This window comes from Artemia franciscana, chromosome 11, assembly GCF_032884065.1.
Source record: "Artemia franciscana chromosome 11, ASM3288406v1, whole genome shotgun sequence".
NCBI lineage: Eukaryota > Metazoa > Arthropoda > Branchiopoda > Anostraca > Artemiidae > Artemia > Artemia franciscana.
The window spans coordinates 34,748,247-34,770,276 of NC_088873.1; the positions used below are offsets into that span (position 1 = coordinate 34,748,247).

Genomic DNA, 22,030 nt, shown 5'->3' on the forward strand with positions numbered 1-22,030 from the left:
GACGCGAAACTTTTTTTCAAAGAAAATTACAAACAGGAAAAAGTTTATGGCTGTTTCTACTTTGAAATAGTAAGAGACAAGCCTCAAAGAATCAGGTAGCTAACCAAGTCGCAAATATACAGAGGTTTGTTCTTTACTAGGTTACAGCTATCTGTACAGCCGTGATACCGATGAAACTTTCATAATCTCAATTTATAATTAAGTTTACTGATCCTTTATATAAACACTCACCATAAGTTATAGTTCGTTTTTTAATATTATCCAGCTAATTTAACCAGCTAATTAACCAGCGTTCTTTATTATAATTTTGATCTGACTCTTTTTTTGGAGTTATGGGTTATTGTATTTCTTAGTATTGGACTTGGTCGTCTCTTACTAGGTTATTAGCTACCGCTACAACCCAGATGATATTTTCTTACTTGGTTGTTAGCTACCTCTGCAATCCAGAAAAAAATCTAAAGATAAGCATGTGTTGCATCATCTTTATAATGATTCTTTTAATACTTCAATTACTAAGGACTACAGTTTGGTCCTTAATATAATTTAATTAAAAAATTAAAATTGCTGCTCAGACACCACAAATATGTTTGCAGTTTGCATAATAACTTTAGCGATTCTGAACTGAAAAACGAAAAAGAATTTTTTCATGGAAATACACATTGAATCACGCGTTGGGTAGTTGGAACCTAACAAAAATGAAACAAACTTAAGATTTTCAAGTATTTTTCTAAGTTTTAATTAAAAAAAATTATTACTCAGACACCGTATCGAAGAAACCAGACTTACCGGAAGCGAAGAAGAACAAATCTATATATATAAAAATAAGTTGTCTGTGAGTGTGTGGGTCTGTCGGGTGACGTCATGTTTGTGTGTTGACTGACGTCATGTTTTGGACTGACAACATTACAGACCAGGACATCGGGACACAAATGACGACCGGGACACCGGCACATAGGGAATATGAACGACGACCGGGACACTCAAAGAGAAAGCGACCGGGACACAAGGAATGTTCGATTAGCAATCACCATCAACAAAGAACCGGGACACAAATGACGACCGGGACACAGGGAGTATAAATGCCGACCAGGACATAAGTAAAAAAACTAAAAGAACTAAAAAAAAGGTAAAAACTACAAATAAACTAGAAAGAAAAAAAAAACTAAAAACTAATAAAAAACTAAAAAAGCTAAAAAACTAAAAAAACTAAAAAAGAAAAAAAAAAAAGGAAAAAAAATGAAAAATAAAGGAGAAAAACAAAACTAAAAAAAATAAAAATAAAAAAAAAACTAAAAAGAAAAAAAGGGAAAAATACAAAAATTTATTTCATCATATACCATTTCAAAAACGAATGTACAGACCGGGACACAGGGAATATAAATGACGACCGGGACACAGGGACACAACTACAACGGGGACGCAGGGGGGCACAGGGGGATATATAAATGACGACGGGGACACAGGGAATGTTCGATTAGGAATCACCATCAACAAAACTCAAGGGCAATCATTAGAATCATGAGGTATAACTAAAAAAACTAAAAAAAAGGTAAAAAACTAAAAAAAAGACCAATTCAAAAACGAATGTACATACAGACCGGGACACCGGGACACAAATGACGACCGGGACACAAGGAATATAAATGACGCCCGGGACACTCAAAGAGAAATCACAGACTGGGACACCGGGACACAAATGACGACCGGGACACAGGGAATATAAATGACGACCGGGACACAGGGACACAACTACAACGGGGACGCCGGGGGGCACAGGGGGATATATAAATGACGACGGCGACACAGGGAATGGACGATTAGCAATCACCATCAACAAAGCTCAAGGGCAATCAATAGAATCATGAGGTATAGGTCTGAATACGGATTGTTTTCCCATGGATCATTGTATGTTGCATGTTCGAGAGTCGGTAAATCTGACAATCTATTGATATGCACAGACAAGGGACAGCAAAGAATGTTGTATATTCGCAAGTTTTACGTAGTTAAAAACATATATATATATATATATATATATATATATATATATATATATATATATATATATATTCACAGGTGGGACATAGGGACACAACTACAATGGCGCGTAACTAATATGGCGCCTAACGACTTACGCGCGCGGGGGGCTTGGGGGGCGCGAAGCGCCACCCCAAGAGCTAGTAGGCTATAAGGACTCGTTGCTTTGGTTTGGAGGAAGCATGAAAAGGAACACCGTTGGCCTCAAGCTAAATAGCCTCGCGAGAAAGGCATTACTCTGGCACGAAGCCATATCAAACAGACTAATGCAGACCAGCTTTGGATACAAGCATGGTAAGATGACCGTCACCGTATGCTATGCCCCAATCGACGATTCCGACGACACAACTAAGGAAGAGTTCTACTCAGCCCTGACCAGATGTGTCACGACTGTGTCTCCCCTCTATATAACTGTTCTTCTCCGCGAATTCCATGCCACAGTGTGTGATGATATGGGTTTTTCGCGTGGCACAATTGGTTCTGTATCTCTTGCCCCACTTAATGATAATGGCCTTCACCTACTTGAACTATACCGTTCCCACGACCTTTTTATCGCTAATACCTACTTTCAACGCAAAAATATCCACCATTACCCGTGGTATAGCAATGACGATTGCACAAAGAAAATAATTGACCGCGTCATTATTTCTAAACACAGGAGATCATCATTGAAAAACTGTAGGACTTACAGATCAGCAGAGCTCAGGAACGAAGATCACAGACTTGTGTGTGCTGAAATTCAGCTTCACCTCCAAGCACAACAACCAGAAAAAAGGCCAGTCACTGTAAATATCGGGAAGCTTAAGGAGCCAGATACTCGCCTGAAGTACAGTACTGAGGTATCAAATCGCTTCGAGCTCCGAAGGTGCCCGGAAGAATTTTAAATTACAGACGAGCGAAGCAGCACATCTGGTGCTTAGCAAGAGACGTTTTCCAAAGAAATCGTAGCTAACTAATGAAACGCTGCGGGTCATAGAACAAAAAAAAGGGCAAGACTCCTTGGGGATATGCCCACTCATCGAAGGCTTAATGGAGTGCGAAACAGACTCATTCACCGGGACCAAGCTCAGTTCGTTGCAAGGAAAGCCAATGAAATTGAACTAGCTGAAAAAAAGAAAGACATTGGTAGCCTGCTCAAGCATCTCCAAGATCTAACAGAATATAAAACTCCGACTTTGGGACCTATCCTATCTAGGGATGAGACACTTATTTCTGAAGAAGGTTCCTGTCTTGAGCAGTGAAGGTGCAACTTTTGCTCGCTCTTAAATAATGCCAGCCCGTCTGTCCCTCCGAATGTTAGTCTTAGCCAGTCTAGCAGTCAAAGAAATGAAGCAGATGTTCCCCCGGACGAGCCCTTCAGCCCCTCAGAAATCGAAAATGCAGTTAAAAGGCTCAAGAATAATTAAGCTACTGGTATCTGTGGCTTAAGCTCCAAACTGCTGAAATATGCAGGCCCTACGATGCCTCTGTTCCTCCACACTCTGTTCTTCATAATATGACAAACTGAGATAATCCCGAAGATTGGCGGAATGGTGTCATTATCCCTTATGAAAGAGGAAAGGCTCTACAAGCGACTGCTTAAATTACTGTGGAATAACTCTGTTGCCAGTTCCCAGAAAACTTTTCTCAATGGTCCTGCTGAATCGATTCCGGAATGTTATTCGTAGGATTCGGTGACCGGAGCAAGCTGCTTTTATCTCGGGCCGTTTAACCATCGAACAGATTTTCACGATTCGACAGATAATAGAAAAAGCTACGGAGTTCCGACGTAAAGCTTTTCTTGCCTTATTTGACTTCCTGCTGCTTTTGATTCAGTGAACCAAGAAGCTCTTTGGCGAATTCTAGAATCAACTGGCCTCCCTGAGAAATAGTGCAGACTGTTCAAGGCTCTACATAGTACAGCTCTCGGTACAGAGAGCTTTGTTCAAGTCGATGGCCAGCGCAGCCCATTCTTCCAAATCACAATAGGAGTGCGTCAAGGATGGGCAGTGGTCCAAGAGCTCTTCAATGCCATCACAGACCACATCATGACAAAAGCAACTTGACGTCTCAATTTTGGGCTCAAGTTTGGGGATCGCATCATCTCAGATGCTGACTTTGCTGATGACCTTGCCATCCTAGCGGACTCTATGGATCATTTGCTGAAAGCGCTTCGGATTTTACGAGAAGACGCCCTAAGCATGGGACAGCAGATAAACTGAAATAAAACGAAAATGATAGCCATAAACGTGTCTTCTCCTGCTTCTAATTCTGCAGCTAGCCTAGACAAAACAGCTAGCATTGAAGTTGTCCAAAGGTTCACCTACCTGGGCTCTGCAATTTTCTCAGATGGATCACTTCTCCCCGAACTGCAAGCAAGGATATCCAAAGCGTCTTCTGCCATGGGTAGGCTGACCCGTCATCTTTGGCAAAAATCGAACATCAGTTCGGTTTGAAATTCGAATAGTTGTGGGCATCAGTTCATGGCTAATTGTAGAAAAATGCAAGACAGGTAATCCAATTGAGTGAGAGGAAAATCTGGCATTAACCTCCCTTATTAGGATTGTACGAAAACGTTAATGGAATTTCCTATATAGGATTTTCGGACAAGGCGGTTCTAATAGTCCATCTTTTGTTTCGTTCTGACATTATTTTCAGGAGTTATTGTTATTGTATTTGTTAGTATGGGACGTGATCGTCTCTTGCTATTTTGCTAGCTACAGCTAGCAATCCGGATAGGAAGGACCAAAAAAAAGAAATTTGCAATTATTACAAATGATGATTCTCTATTTTGATTCCGCTACAACCTGAATAGCATACTACCTCTATTTATACCTGATAACAAACAAGAAAAAGTCTTAGGCTTTATCTTCTTCGGAATAGTAAGAGATAAACCTCAAAGAATCAGCCGTAAACAAAGTCCAATATATACAATGGTTAGTTTCTCTAATGATCGTTTTAACTTGATCATTTAAACACAAAATAAACTATTTAAAAATTGTATGTTTGATAGACTGGGTGGTGCAGTGGATAGCGTGTTGGAACTCTAATCCGAAGGTCACAGGTTGAACTACTGTCACAGGCAATTTTTACGCATTTGTCAATTTAAAGTCTAAACAAAATTTCTGTTAGTAGCTACTACATGAGATTCTCTTGACTGACACCATTTATGATGAACTGTATTGACCCTTTATAAAACCACATTTCATTTTCTTAAAACCTGGATCACAAGTCAACTTAGTAGCCATCCTTACGTGTGCTCGAGCTTTATTCCTTTCGGTTGAATTTTATCTCTTTTAAATAGACTTTTTGATATTTCAGGATGTTAACTTTGTTTTTTGTGCAGTAATATTTCCTTAACGTAGGTATTTGAATGCTTGACTCTGATACTTTTCTTGGTTATTCTATTCTTTCTAAAGCGTTACAAAAATATTTATGAGCATTAAAATTCCAGATGTCCTTCAAAGTTTTGGACCTAATAAATTCCGTGTCGAACTTTTGCCACTTCGATATTAATTTTTTTTTTTAAATTAGCTTAATATGTACCCCTTAAAAAGGGCGTATATATGATTTTTTGTTTGGGGGTGTGGGAAGGGGGCATTTGTGCCATGGGGGGGTACTAAAAAACTTAAAAGACGTCAAAAATCTGCTTCTACGTTATAATTTTTTACGAGCTTGAACAAACTTTCAGGGAAGGGGACGTTCAAACCTCGTATCCCCTCCCCTGCATATAGCCCAGTCTCTTAACCTAGTACAATTTTAATTTTTTTGGCAATAAAAATTAACTTGGCAACACATAAACCAGTTTCTCGCAAATTGTTATTTTTTGGTTCACTTAATAAATTATAATATTTTCCCAATTATTGGGGGGCAACTACACCCCCCCCCTCCCCGAATGACGTCTATGCAGAAATCCCCCAAATTCAGAAAGAGAAGGACCAAAGAGGAAAATAGGCTGGGATTGGCAGACTTTTTTCAATCTGTACTTTGAATTTTTAATATATTGTTGGCAATGCAATTCCAATGGTATGACTCTTTGTTTTGACCCGTCACCATTTTCGAGGGCTTTCAGGCTATTTTTCAAAATCTTCATAAAATGTTTTTCAAAATAACATTTTAAGATTAAGACTAATTGAGATAATAGTTACCATTCGTAGGTCAGGAACAAAAGTCTATTTTTCTTCACTAGCCAATTTATTTCCTGAAAGCGCATTTTTTAGTTTCTGGTTATTATGGGGCGTTCTGGTTCATTCTTCATTATTTTGGTTCATTCTTTACTAGGTTCGGGGGGACCTTTGTCCATCGGGGGAGGGGGCAATTTTCTTGGAAGAGCATTATCCGCGGGGGGGGGGGGGGGTTCAAATACGTCTGATATAAAAATACGACTGTCTTTAAAACGCGTTGGGGAATTTACACGGGGGGAATTGTCCATAGGAAGGGTAGCCTTTTTACGAAAAGAAAATTTCCTCTGATTTCATTTCTTTTGAGATCGCAGCAATGCTTAACGTGTAAGCTAGTTATAAATAAAATTTCATTGTCTGTTTGAGTGTCGGGATTTAAATTGAAAAAACAGCAAGTGTTTGAGATACATACTTAAAATCCCATAGACATCTTCAAACAATCAGGATCGAGACAGACTATTATCACTAAGAAATTAATTTAGGAAACTTCAGCTGACCTTGCTTTATTTTTATGTTTGAATTCAAAGTCCTAGGAATTAGAGTTCAAATCAATGGATGGTAATGACATCACGAGCGAACCAAGGAATGCCAAAACAAAGCCAGACACTTCACCCGAAGTGGACAACGATCCAGTGACGTCAATTCATGAAAATTTTGGACGCCCAGCCAAAGTGTATTTTCCTATTTCTAGGGGGGCGGGGAGTATAACTGTCGTTTTTTTCAATTATTAGACGAAAATACAAAGAAGTTATTTTTCAAGGGAATACCCTAAATATATCCACTTTAAGGTCTAAGAAGGGGAGGGTAATGGCACCCCTATTGCCGCAATTGCACTGATGCACTTTTGGAATCAAATTGCTTTTCTATGACTAATTATTTCCTACTGAATGGCTAAATTTGCTTGATTAAATCACTCATTTTGAGACAATTTCAAAATGAAGACACATAGCTATAAGTTGGTACAACTTATAAAAAAATATAATAAAGTTGCCGACTTGGCTCTTTTCAGCATAATTAAATCTCTGTCATAATTACGAGCAAGCAGGGCCAACAAGTCCACTAGGAACTACCACACCCTAACCCTACCTCTGTCACTGGTAATAAAAATACAGGCTGATTGATAAAGATTTATCTGCACTTGACAGAGCGAAGGAAAATAAACAACAATCAAATTAAAAAAAAAAAACAAACTACAAATTCATAATTTTTAAGTTACTTTCAAAAACCATTGCAAAAAGAAGAAAGAATAAACCCATGAAAATGTACTATTTTTCATTATCAACAGGCAATCCCAATAGATTTAGCCTTTTCCTAGGAGGTGGGGAATCTATCTCGCTGTCAGAACTATCAAGTTCACTGTCACTCGAGTTTGCATAATACCCGATGCCGGGCAAAAGAGCTACTGTTACTGGTATCTGATTCATATTGGAAACACTGGCTTTTTCTGAACTCTGATTTTCAGCTTTACCTGCAAATAAATAAATCCGTTAGCAAAAGCGTTTCTTTCAAATTCTCTCCCTCATGGTAATACCTTGTAAATCAAAGATGAACTTTATAATTCATCCGAAGATGGGCTGGGTATAAATAATCAAACAATACAAGATTTAGGAAAATGACGCATGCAATTTTACTCTCATTGCATATGATCCTTAAATAAAGCTTCTGGATACGTTCAGTTTGGTTCCTAAATTTATTTGACAGAACGAGTTGCGTGCTTATGCAGTCTTGTCTAGCAATCAACTATACAGACTGAAAGTCTTTTTAAAACAACATGAAAACTTTTACATCCCGCTCAGGTCTGGCGAGAGGGAGAAGAGACAAGTAAGGAACATCAGCAGCTAGGTGAAGGATCAAAATAATTTATTTCTCATGTCAGTTGAATAATAGACAGTAGTATCATGAGGAAAAAAAAAATAATTTACAGATTTACATGGAAAATGATTCTGATGTATAACAGTTTATGGTAACGAACTGTTAGAAAGGAGTTACCTGGACTAGTAGTGACCGAGGGATAAAAAAAGGAGTTTTGATAACAACATATTGATGTTGGGGAAAGAGAGCGGAAATTTATGGGTTATAGTGTTAACCAAGTCCCTTGTCCGATGTGTGGGGAAGATGATGAAGATATGTTTAATTTTTGGGGAAATTGTAAGGAATTGGTGGATCTGAGAAATGAGTGTTTTTCCCTAGTGTTGACAAATAGAAGGTGGGTGGAAGGGATTATATGATCACGAGTTAAAATGACATTAAGGAATCTGTCTAAGTATGTTGAAAAAAGGCTGATACATCGTGAAAGATGTATCTCTTTATAAATAATTTCGTGAAGATTCATATATAAGTACGTTTTTTCTTTTTAATTTAATTGTGTTTTTCTTATTGGTTTTTTTATGTTTATGTTCTGTTTCTTTCTGTTTTGTTTGTGTTTTTTTCCTATGGCCCGATGGCTTTTTTGGAAATATATATATACACACATATATACTCCCCCCGAATAGGAGGAGTCCTTCTCCTATTCAGGAGGAGGACTAATGGCTCACTGAATTGGTGGAGATGGGGGGTGCATGATACCTAAGAAAGTGCCTTTTTTTTATCAAACCTTTGTAACTGTCTTTGAGCATTCAGGTAGATATAGAAGACTATTTGGGGGAACAGGAAGTATAAATTGACCTTTAGTCTGCCTTCATTTAGATTAAGCCTGAATATAGGTGATGTGGGGTGATGACTCCCTTTTTATTACAAAAAAAATGTTTTCTTTTCTACATAGAAGACAGCGTTCATATGCTTACCGGCAAACAAAGTAGAGAGGGTGAGAGGCACATTGAGTGATGCCAGAAATTTTATCAATAGAGGTGTGGGTGGGTAGGAGTAATCAGGAATTTTTTGTTAACCTTTAATTGGAAATGTTAGGTTTAATATTTATTTTTATATATTAAACAATTATGTGGCAATGAACTGTAAGCAAGGTGCGATTCGTGCTTATAGTACCCAGAGCTTTCAAAAATTTGGTAGCAGAACAGACTTTGATGGTAATTCCAGAAAAAAAAAGGAATATTGAAGATCAAAGTAATTCAACATAAGATACGAGCTTACGAAAATTTGCTTCATTTGCAAAAAAGCGTCCGGTAGTATGTTCTTTCATTCTTTATTTGATCTCAGTTCCAAATTTATTCAAGCTGTTCACCCAATCAAATTCCCCTTCTGTCACACATTCTTGTCAAACGCATTCGACCGTTTTAGTCCCTTGTTATAATATAAAAATAAATGAGTACTAGAAAAATTATGTTAACCCAGGCAAGTTTTTCCGCTACCAATCAATTTACATGGATTGATATATACAATTTAAAGGCAAGTAGTGGAAATATTATAAGGGCGCTGGCCCCCATCACAGCTTGGATAGGCTTGAGTATGATTTGAAAAATGACTAGGAAATAGATAAAAAAAAAAAAATACACGTTTCCTCGAATCAAAGTGGGGAATTGCATTAAAACTTTAAACAAACGAAAGTTATATGATGTATATGATGGGGACTAACCCCTCTTCAACCCCTAGCTCTTTACGCTAAATTTCTGTAGTTCTTTGAAAAAAACATTCCTACTACACATCCCTTGTGTTTGAGCAGTCGTTCTCAAGGGAATGAGTAGAAAAATTAAGTTATGAAAATTTATGTTGGTCAAGGATTGTTTTTTAATTTTAACATAAAAAAGATATTTTCAAAATCTAGGCCAACCCCTTTTTTATCAATGCCCCTGCTCTTGAATGCAGAAATAAATCCAAGACAGATAAAAAGATCGCGTTTTAAGATAGGGGTAAAAATTTCACTTGTATAGTTAAAAGCATTAGGTATTCCTGATTAATTCTTTTTTTTACAAGGATTTCTTGAAACTAGACATTCATAACAATATAAAAGACAAAAATGAAGGGAAAAAATCAACACATTGACGATAGACAGAAAAGTGCAAATAACAATCACTGTGAGTGTGTTTTTTATATATAGATAGATAGATATATAGATAAGTGTATTTCAAAAGCCCATGGGCCATATACACACAAAAATATAAATAAGTAACAAACAAGCAAGGAAAATAAACAACAGTACAAATTACAAAAGCGCAAAGAAACAGAATACAATGCGAAAATACCTAATCTAACGACAAAAGAAATTAATCATAAAAACTTTTTCTCCTTACTAAGGATTTATCTATATACACTCCCACTCAAAATATTGCGGTTGGGTTACTATTTTCCAGAATACTAGGAAGCATCACAGCATCAATTAGTATAACTATTTTTCCCGTATATCAAAGAGAACCGGGCATTTTCGGAGAAAATGATCCAATTTTTCATCCTCATCTTTACAAAGGGGACAAACATACCAACTTAATTTATTTAATTAATAAATATTTAAGATAATATTTAATTTATATTTAATAATAATATTTAATAATATATTAAATAATAATTTAAGATAGTAGTTATTTAATTAATACTAAGACTGACCATGGTCTGAACTAGCGCCACTTGCAGACTAGTTTGGGTAAGTCTCTTCATTATCTCGTCAAACGCAAACTCGTTTGTGATTTTTTTTTCTTTTTTTACAGTTTTCGTCGTTTATAACATCGAATACCTTTTGTCATATCATCAAGCAATTGATGCTTAAAACAAGTGAGGATGTTTGTCAAACGTTTTTTGCCTGTTCTGGATTGGAAGACAATTCGCCCTAAGCTGAATCCAACGACGTAGAATCATAGCCGGTAAATTAAATTTAAAATAAACTTCCTCTCCAAAACCAGGTATTGCCTGATTATAATGTTGTAGAGTTGTAGAATCCAAAACCAGCCCTCGCCAATGCTGAATTTCCTGACTCTCTAATATAAATCGTACCTGGCTTTCTAAATCTGTATTTAGAAACTCCATAAGTTCTGAACTTCATTATTCCATAAGTAAGGCATTCCTACTTTTTCTAGTAATGATTTAATTTGGGATGGCCATGAGGTTTTTAAACCACTTTTCAACATCTGATCATATGACGCTCTTACTTGTCTATCTTCATTACTCTTAATTAACTTCAACCAGAATCTAAGTATCACAATATACCTACGTAGCTTTAAAGAAAACAGACACATGTCACCTTTCAGAATCTGTGAATGAGTAGTCTGATGTAGACCAAACTACCAAAAAGGGGGGATGAAACTGTTCCTTCAAACTCATAATCTCAAAAAAAAAAAAACTGTCCCCGGAGCTAAGATAAAAGAAAAATGTGTCGTAAAGTCACATCTAGCCTCTGATGTCATTTTACAAAGGCTAAGAATAAGTAATTGGGTTCGTCAAATAAATAATTTCGGAATGCTCGGAATGCACGCAGCGTCCGTACATTTTAGTTTTTTCTTGCTACACAGAAGATTAACACATCTATCAGTAAGCCTTTTTCCAAATATAAACGCTACGATCGTGAATTCTTTTTGAGTCCTTAATATGACCCTTAAAATTACACCTTATTCTTTTCTTCTTTTTTTGCTCGAAGAATTAAGACAGCTAAGTAGATATTTAACTGTCTATATTCCTGAGGCACGGATTTATTAGAATCAGTTGCGATAAACTTAAAGACTTCATCTTACAGTTCTGAATTTTTATTAGCTGTTTTGTTTTTATAACAGCTTCTTCTATTTGCTATGTCAATTGTACCGCGAAAACTTAGGAAATTGTTTATTAACTCACGGAATGATTAGACTTATAGATTGCAATTTTCTCGGGTTTGATATATAATAAATAAATGTATTATTGTAAAAGTAATATATTATGATATTTAATATAATATATTATATTATCAACGAAGAATAAATGCAGGAGGAATATTAATATAATATATTATATAACATATATAATATATATGAGGAATATATTACTGTAAAATATCAACTTAGCATTGGGCTTATAACCGAATTGGAAGTTTGTAATCTACCTCTATTAGCAAATAATAAGGAGCAAGTTTTCACTTAATTTGTTCATTTTCAACCTAGCAAATAAATTGGAAAAACTAGAATATTTACCAAAGTATTGCTTTTTGGTTTCCTCTTCAAGCAAGCGGATTAACCCGAAAAAATCCTATATCTACCACGTAAAATTAAAAATCGAGTGCTCTCCCTTTCACGGGTCACATCTGTAAGCCCATTAATAAACTTGCTGATGACATTACTACTTTTCAGTTATTAAAACGGTACCTTGTGGTCTAGTGGCTAGGATAGCAAGTTTCGCCAAGCGAGCCTGGGCTTGATTCCCAGTATGGGAATATTTCCCGCAAGCTTCCAGTTCCAGTACTTTTCAGTTCCGCTAGAAAATAACTAGAAGTTTAATTTCGAGTCACTTTTCAACCATTTCTAAAGCTATAAGTCTTTCAACAACAATCAAGGCCGTATACAGGGGGGGGGGGGGGGGTTGAGGGTTTACCCCCCCCCCCCCCAATTTTCGTCCGCTCATTAAAACGTAACAAAAATTCCATATAAACAGATTTTTGACACGTTTTTTTGTAACCCCTCCCCTTCACCGAACGAATATCCTAGAACGGCCTTGATTACCAAAGAAAATTATATAGAATCTCACCGTTTGTATTGTTAGTTTGTCTGATGCCCCTCCCCTTCACCGAATGAGTATCCTGGATACGGCCTTGATTACAAAAGAAAATTATATAGAATCTCACCGTTTGTATTGTTAGTTTGTCTGATGCTATCATCAGTGTCTTTCGGTTTTTTTATTTTAACACCAGCCAATGCTTGCTTCTGAATTCCAGATTTTAGATTAAACGTTGTAGGTTTTTTCAAGTCTTCTTTGATTCTATCTGTGCGGGCCTTGAAAATATAATTCATTGTATTTCAAACTTAAACAGAAAAAAGTTACCAAATTCACTTCCCACGCCTTTAACATAGAAGAGTTCAAATCATTCACTACCCTTAGACTCGTCAAAATTCAACAAGATGTTTGGTAGATATTAGTTTCCAAAACGATCTAAAACATAATTTTAGACAAAGAATGAACTATAAAAATTAAAACAAAGGCGAAAATAATTTAAAAAAAAATAATACGGAAAACAAAACCATTATGCATTGTGAGGGAGTGACAGCTCCTCTTTAATTGTAATATTTTAAATATGAAAAAGAAAGAAGATTGTGCTGCGTATTTTCACCTGAACTGAGAAAAAAGTAGGAAAGGATGGGAGGGAGGAGAACAAAGTCTTTCCGTTGACCGCTCCCCCTAGAAAACATATATTAATGAAATAGCCTCCTGATTAAAGCATCTTGTTTGACTGGTCCAAATTACGTTCGTTTAGTTATGAAATAATTAGAAATTAGTAATTTTTTCCCCCAAATATGCTATATTTTCTTTCACCAGTTCTTAAACAGCTGGAGCTAAGAGCTTTTTGCATGAAACTGTTTTTGATAATTTAAAAACAGGTTTTTCAAAGAACAGTAGAGCCATATCAAAACCTAAGACAAGTGGAAGTAAAGGCCGATAATAGTTGAAACTTTCAACAAAAAAAGTAATTACGATCAATGGACAAACGAAGCCAAAGAAGAACAGAAACTGAAAGAAAAAACTCACTTTTCAATAATTACAATAATAATAATCACAACAACAAAAATCACATTTAATAATCACAAGTCACTTTTATAGAAGAAAAATGGATCGTATATCGACCAGAAGCCGAAAAGAATAGTCCAGTATAACTTTAAATGAACATGAATTGCCCACCAACAGGGGTAGGGCTGCCGCCCCCTAAACCTTCTAAAGGCCATATCGTCATTTACATTTTACTGAAATATCTGTATTTCAAGCAACGTATTTTTCTTTGTTACAATATTAGTACAATATATCAGAGCTAATCAAGGTTTACAAATGCAACTGATGCTACCCCCTCCGTCCCAAACGGTCTAAAGAGGGTGCCATATGCGATTTATCAAAAACGACATGTATTTTAGACAGTGTGGTTTATACCTATCAAAATATCATCGCAAAAAAAATCATCACAACAATCGAGATGACCGGAAAGAAGTAATGAAAGTAGACTTGATTTTATGATAATGATAATAACGTCTAGAAATACCAGCACTTCTGACTTTTTAGTTACAAATTGGTTTTTACAAACTAATTAATAAGGTAAGCTAGACCAAAGATTACGTGTGATGTTTCATCAGATATCTCACATCAACATAAATGCAAATCCCAAAGGCCATCTGATCAGATGATTTGCCTCCCTAAAAGTTGACGATATCCAATCACATTGTATGGGCGAAACATTATGCTATCCATGTACGGGCGGACTGTTATCTAATCCAATGACATTGCAAGAAATTGCCCGGTCGAGCGAGTTTTGTTAGACAGCCAATGTAATTGAGGATCACGTCGGCCCATATATTTTGCTGGGAGAGAAAAATCTAGCATCAAGAATCTTTGGCTAGACCTTCTTAAGCTGTTTTGCACCATAAGTTCTTACTTTTATTTTTGCCGATTTTCAACTCTTTTCTTACGGTTCATATTCAGTTCTTTTTGCTAGTTGTTGTAACTTTCCAACCTTGTAGATCATCGCCTGCTCTTTTGAGCGAACAAAGAGCTACCATGCAATCGGCATCCTTGGAGTGGAGACTGATATTGATAACGATTCAGGCAATGTTTTAAAAGAAATACATTACGGTAATTTTAAATTGTTTTGAATCTTAGTATGGAACGTTATCGTCTCTTACTAGGTTGCCTGCTACCCCAGCAACCCGGAAAAAACCTTGATTTAATTTTTTAAATTATAGAGTATGATCAATTTAGTGAGTTACAGTTACAAATATAAAAAAATAAATGTTTAAAATATATATTGTTGTCAGCAAAGATCAGATGAGCCTATAGCTTATAGGTGGTTTAGGTGGCAGTAGGACTACTCCTATTAGCGATATTTTTTGACCGTTTTATGTTTGACAAAATTATTAATTTTTATTTCTGCTTGTTTCTGGTTTCATTTATAATTAGATAATAATTTCAGATCCTTCAAAGTCTCTGTAAAAGTGCAAATCAAGACCAGGTCTTTTGAACTCACAAGGGGCGTGAGCCCAACTCCTGTTTACTTTTGTTTCTGATCGTTTATGTTTAACTTGATTATTTACTGTAATTTCTGCTCATTTTGGGTTATTGATAGTGATTTATATTTCATTATACTTGGAGTACTATTTGACTTGATTTCTGCTCATCTTAGGTTTAACGTAGCTCTTAACTTTTCATTGAAAAAGTCCTTTGTGGAAAAGTTTTTTTTAAATTAATTTCTGTTCGTTTTTAACTGACATTATTCTTTTATTGTTAATAAAAAGAATGTTTGTAAAGCTTTTTTCCGCGTTTCTCCTTATGAATCAAGATTTTGCCTTGCTATTTGTACATGAACCTATATTTTGAAACAAATTTCCGACATCTGTACTATAAAATTTTGGATGGATGGGTAATATTATTCAAATAAACAGATTGAGAATCAGTGGAATTTTTAGGCTTCTATAGGGTTGAAGCCATTCTGACCAATATCATACTAAAACTCTGAATATGCACAAATGTCAATCGACTATCCCTTCAACATACATATCATTTACAACTTAATTTTCTTAGACGTTCCTGATATATAGTACATAATCGCTTTTTATTGCCTTGAACGCCCCGAGTGTCTTTTTGTTTAGTCCAACATCCCCATAATCTACTTTTAACATCTAACAGCGTCCACCCTCTTTACTAATAGCAATAAATAAGTAAGTGAAGCTGTCCACTTGATCAAACTTCTCGTTACCCAACATCACCTCTTCAACTTTACTTATTCCTAGTCTAAGCGGCTGAGCTTCTAGTATTCTAATCATGATTCGCATACTTTTTTTTTATTCTTTCAAACTTTTTTCAACTGTGAAAAGAAACCTTGGGCATTGGCTATTCTACTTTTAATATCTAACTGCGTCCACCATCTTTACTAATAGTACTACATAAGTAAGTGAAGCTGTCCACTTGATCGAACTTCTCGTTACCCAACATCACCAACTTCACTTATAAAGGCAAAGGTAAAGGATACGGCATTAGACTTTACAACCCGTACCGGCGGTGCTGATCTCCGTTTCTTGGCCTTCAGCCAGGAAGTGCAATGGGGGGTTGGGGGCCAGCCATCCTGTGCTTTCGCACACCCTTCCTGTTTACCTTCCCCAGATTTCTCCAGGTACCCATTTAGATCTGGGTCGACTCTGGCTAAGCTTACAGTCATGCCACTGACCCCCGTCCCAAACTGAAGAATTGGGTACACTGGGATTCGAACCCGCGTTCTCTCAGACAAGAGATCCCGAATCCAGCGCACCAACCCACTCGGCCAGGACGGCTCATCAACTTCAACTTCACTTATGACCATTCTAAGCGACTGAGTTTTCTTAATATAAATTTTCAAGCCTATTCTTGCGGTTTGAGCACTTAAAACCTCCAAAAAATTATTGATTTTGCTAGAATTTTCATCTAGGAAACTCAAATTTTCAGTATGATCTAAGCATAGGATAGTTTTATTTTCCCATTTGATTTTATACTCTTTCATAGCCTTTGCCACTTTCCTTATGACAAAGTCAATCACAACCAACCATATAAATGAGTTAAAAGGCAACTCTGCTCAACTTCAAAAGTTGAGCTTCAACTTCAAAACAAACCAACCAACTAACCTTATTTTCTGAAAAGTTGGTCGATGCATCCTCTCCCCTTCCTAAAATTACACTGCTCTTCTCTTAAAACTTTACCTAAAGTCCAAAAAGTATCATTTTACTAAGCAGTTTACTTCCTATAGAAACCAGCCTAGAGCCTTTATAGTTATCACACTCACTCATATCACACCTTCTTATAAAAGAATTAAATTATAGTTTTATTAAAATCTTTGGGTATCTCCCCTTTTTTCAATCCCATACATAATCTTCAGTAATTTATCTCTAGCTTTACAACCATTATACTTAAAAAAAAAACTCATACAACACTACCAGTACCTAGAGCCTTATTATTTTTTAGTCCTTTAAGTAGTATCTATATTTCATCCTCGCAAAATAAATCCACCTTCGCTTTTAAAGGGTATAAATTTTTCTTCTGAAATGATATCATTCCCAGTAATTTTACAACGGTTTAACACACTCTTAAGAAGTTCTGCCAATCTCTCTTTAAATCTTTTCTGAATACTAATTGTGGCTCCATTCCCATCTTTAACTGGGACAGGTCCATATTGAATACTCTCTCTCAATTTATTAACACGCCAGTACAATATTTTACTAATATGCCGCATAGCTGTATCTTCCAGATCTTCGGCAATTTTATCAATGGCCTCCACTTCGCAGCTCCTTAGCTCATATTTTAATGCTTTCTTCACTTTCTTTGTTTTCATATGACCTATCACTCAGATAATTCTTGTACAAGCCTCTTCTCCTTACTATTAAACATAAAGCTTTTTCTTTAAGTCTTTTCTTATCACTAATTGTGGCTCCATTCCCATCTTTAACTGGGACAAGTTCATATTCGATCTTCCTTCTCAGTTTTTGAACATGTCAATACAACACCAGTTTCCCCTTTCTTTTATTACTTTGTTGAGCTTTTGAACAACGACGAAGACCATACTACCTTTTTCTCATAGACATCAACACCAAGAATGACAAAAGGGAATTCTTTTCGCAAGACAGTTGAATTCTATATTTGAATAAATATTTCGACCTATATCCAAGACCCATACACTAAATTTTTCAGTTTTAACGGTCGTATGTTAATCCAAGTCTCGTTTCTTTTATATATTTATGTTTTGCTGAGGACGATCCATGGACATAGGGTCAGAATATTCATTCAAATATAGAGTTCCACTCTCTTGCGAAAAGAATTCCCTATTGTTCATCTTGTTGTTGATGTTTATGTTGAGCTTTTGCTGATTATCTTCTAATTTCAAAGAAAATGAAGGCAGAAGAATAGAATAATAGTTAAAATTACTTTATTTTTCTTCAGACTTTTTAAGGTAAAAAAAGAAAAAAAAACTGAAATCCTGATTAGAATTGCACCTAAACATCCAAATAAGATTTTTTTTTTCAAAAGGAGAAGACCAATATATAGCTTAAAGAAGAAAAATAAGGGGATATGTTCCTCACTTTTTCATTCATTGAAGTTAAAGCGGATCTGTACTCTTCCAGAAGCTTCTTTTCTTCATCAATTCTTATCTTTTCTTCTTGACGTTTAACATTGTCTACGTAATCCAAAAACCCCAATTCGTCTACATCAAGCCCCTTCACTTGATTTTCTAAAGATAAAACACTATGAAAACACAACTAGAAGTAAAACAAAATAAAATTTATCATAGGAAGCGCAATAGCGCTGCCTAAGTAAAGAACGATGTTGGCACAATATTTTTTTTTAATTGCTTAGACGAGGGTACTTCGCATTTAAGGAGATGTCGTAGAAACTTCAAAAAGGGGTCATTCGGTTGAAAATTAAAAGGGCTAGTGTCCTTTTCAAAATGGAGGGCAGCTAATCCCCCTTCCATGCCCACTATTTCTCCTAACATCTCCAATCAAAATATTGAGAAATCCATATTGTTAAACGTAGTTGAAAGATCCGGAAATTATGACTTTGAGGATGACAATCCACCCCCCACAGCCCACAAGAAAAAGAAAGTCATGCCCTGGGGGCATATAAGGTTTTTATAGAAAGTTTTGTCGCAGAAACTTCAAAAAGGGCTTATTCGATTGGAAATTGAAACGGCTAGTGCTCTTTTCAATAGTCAAAGATGACTGGAATGCAACTGAACCCCTCCCACGCCCACCATTTCTCCAAACACATCCAATCAAAATTTTGAGATAGCCATATTGTTAAACGTAGCTGAAATATTCGGAAACTATGTTTTTGTGGATGACAGCCCCTTCCTCCCACAGCCCTCAGGGCAAAGGTTGTAATTTATGCCCTGGGGGCATATAAGGTTTTTACAGAAAGCGTTGTCGTAAAAACTTCAAAAAGGGCTGATTCGATTGGAATTGAGAGGCCTAGTGCCCTTATTAATAGCCGAAGGTGATTGGAGGACGAATGCCCTCCCACCACGTCCATCATTTCCCAAAACACTTCCGATCAACATTTTGATATAGCCATCTAGCATTTTGATCTAGAAATGATGTCTTTGAGGATGACATCCCCCCACCCCACACGATAAGGGTTATAAGTTATGCCCTTGAGGCATATAAAGTTTTTATACAATGTATTATCGTAGAAACTTCAAAAAGGACTCATTCGATTGGAAATTGAAAGGGCTAGTGCCCTTTTGAATATTCAAAAGTGATCGTGGAGCAACCACCCCCGCCCACGCCCACCATTTCCCCAAACACTTCCAATCAAAATTTTGAGATAGCCATTTTGTTCAACACATTTGAATGGTCCGGAAATTATGTCTTTGAGGATAACACATCCCCCCGGCCCTCAGGGCAAGGGTTGTAAGTTATGGCCTAGTGGTGTATAAGGTTTTTACAGAAAGCGTGGTCATATAAACTTCGGAAAGGGCTCATTGGATTGGTAGTATCGGGGGCAGCCACCACCACCCCAAACACACACGTCGTGTTGTCCGAAATGCATCTAATAGAAATTTTAAGATAGCCATTTTATTCAAAACAGTCTAAATATCATATAACAAGGCTTTTGGGGTTGAAACAAACCCGAGAGCCACGGGGTAAGGGTTGTAAGTTACGCCCAAGGGGTTTTTAAGTTTTTTTTTATGGAAGGAATGGTTGGATAAACTTTAGAGGAGGCTCATTTGATTAAAATTTGGAATTTCTAGTTTTCTTTCAAAAGTCAAAAGTGATAGAAGGGAGCTAACCCCTCGCCCTCCAACTACGCATCTTCACCAAAGGAATCTGACATGCCTCTAGGATAGACACAACCCCCGGTGCCCTGGGGATAGGGCTGTAAGTCATGGCCTGGGGTTAAGTAAGGTTTTTATGGAATGAGTGGTCGCATAAACTTCGGATGGGGCTCAGTTGATTTGAAACTGAAAGTTATTGTGCCCTTTTTAAGAGTCAAATTGATTTGAGATTAACAAGCCCCCCCTCCCCCACGCTCATCATTTCCCCAAAGACATCCAATCAAAATTTGGAGATAGAAATTTTGTTTATTGTAGTTGTAGAGTCCGGAAAATGCCTTTCAGGAACACACCCCCGCCCCCATAGCTCTCAGGGCAAGGGTTGTAAGTTATGCCCTGGGGGCATAAGGGTTGTAGGTTTTATAGAAAGGGTGGTCATACATACTCCGGTGGGGACTCATTGGATTGATAATCTGAATTTCTAGTGCCATTTTTAAGAGTCAAAGGCAGTTGCCCCCCCCCGCCAAAAAACGAAATACATAGAATAAAAAATTTGAGTCATTTTATTCAAAATAGTCCAAAGGTCATATAACAAGGCTTTTGGGGTTAGCCTACAGGCTCTCAGGCTCCGGTGGTTTGTATCAACCTCAAAAGCCTTGTTATATGATACTTGGACTATTTTGAATAAAATGGGCTGTCTCAAATATCTATTGGATACATCTCAGAAAAAATGACGTGTTTGTGCTTGTGTGCGTGTGTGGGGAGGGGGATAGCTGCATTGTGATAACTTTGACTCGTAAAAAGGGCACTAGAACTTCTGATTACCAACCCAATGAGTCCCCTCCAAAGCATATATGACCAACCTTTCTAGAAGAACCTTATATGTCCCCAGGGCATATCTTACAACCCTTTCCCTAAGAGATGCAGGGGGGGGGGTTGTCTTCCTCACAGACATAATTTCTTAAACCTTCAACTACGATTAACAAAATTTTTATCTGCAAATTTTCATAGGAGATGTCAAGGGAAATGATGAGCATAAAGGGGGGGGGGGGGCTGGTTGCTCTCAAATCACTTTGACTCGTAAAAAAGGCACTATAACTTCCAATTGCAAATCAAATAAGCCCCATCTGAAGTTTATACGACCCCCCGTTCCATAAAACCCTTATTTGCCCACATGGCATAACTTACAATCCTATCCCCATGGTGCTGGGGGGTTGTTTCACCCCTAGAGAAACTATTATATGTTCTTTGAACTGTTTTGAACAAAATCACTATCTCATAATTTCTATCAGATGCGTTTGGAAAAGAAAGTGGTTGTCAGGGAGAGGGGGGTTAAATGCCCTCCATCACTTTTGACACTTAGAAAGGAACTAGAATTTCCTATTTCCAACCAAATAAGCCTCTTCTAAAGTTAAACAACCATCCCTACCATAAGAACCTTAAATACTCCAAGGCATAACTTGCAAACCCTTGCCCCTAGACTCTGATGGTTTGTATCAACCCCAAAAGCCTTGTTATATGATCCCTGGACTATCTTGAATAAAATGACTGTCTCAAAGTTTTTAACCGATGTTTTCGGGAAAAAACGACGTTTTTTGGAGGGAAGGGGGGTTAACTGCCTTCTCATCCCTTTGACTCTTAAAAAGAGCACTAGAAATTCAGATTATCAATTCAATGAGTCCCTTCTGAAGCATTTAAAAACCACATTTTCTATAGAGACCTTACATCCCCCTGGGGCATAGCTTACAACCCTTGCCCTGAGAGCTGTGGGGGGGGGTGTCTTTCTGAAAGACATAATTTCTGGACTCTTCAAATACAATGAACAAAATTCCTATCTCCAAATTTTGATTTGATATCTTTGGGAAACGATGAGAGTGGGGGAGGGGAGTGGTAACTCTCAAATAACTTTGACTCTTAAAAAGGGCACTATAACTTTTAATTTCAAATCAAATGAGCCCAATCTGAAGTTTTTGTGACAACCCATTCCATAAGAATCTTA

The 22,030-nt window shown here is 36.8% G+C and overlaps 2 protein-coding genes across 3 annotated transcripts in view; one reads left to right on the plus strand and one right to left on the minus strand.

The window, feature by feature from the left end:
* The first annotated feature begins 2,216 nt into the window (after positions 1-2,216).
* On the plus strand, positions 2,217-2,918 carry LOC136032604 (uncharacterized). The gene has a single exon (XM_065712873.1). It carries the CDS (start codon positions 2,217-2,219, stop codon positions 2,916-2,918), a length of 702 nt encoding a protein of 233 aa, XP_065568945.1.
* A 4,389-nt stretch (positions 2,919-7,307) lies between these two features.
* The window catches only part of LOC136033131 (PSME3-interacting protein-like), a 34,599-nt gene continuing 19,876 nt past the window's right edge, over positions 7,308-22,030 (minus strand). For both annotated transcript variants that reach the window (XM_065713770.1, XM_065713769.1), the window contains 3 exons: positions 18,341-18,489; positions 12,886-13,033; positions 7,308-7,662 (listed from right to left, as the gene is read on the minus strand). In XM_065713770.1, coding sequence (XP_065569842.1) covers positions 7,460-7,662; positions 12,886-13,033; positions 18,341-18,489 — 500 coding nt within the window. In that variant the 3' untranslated portion in view covers positions 7,308-7,459. The remainder of the gene's footprint in view (positions 7,663-12,885; positions 13,034-18,340; positions 18,490-22,030) is intronic.

Excerpts from the sequence above, each read along its gene's own strand:
- LOC136032604 (XM_065712873.1), top strand. The coding sequence starts at position 2,217 with ATGAAAAGGAACACCGTTGGCCTCAAGCTAAATAGCCTCGCGAGAAAG.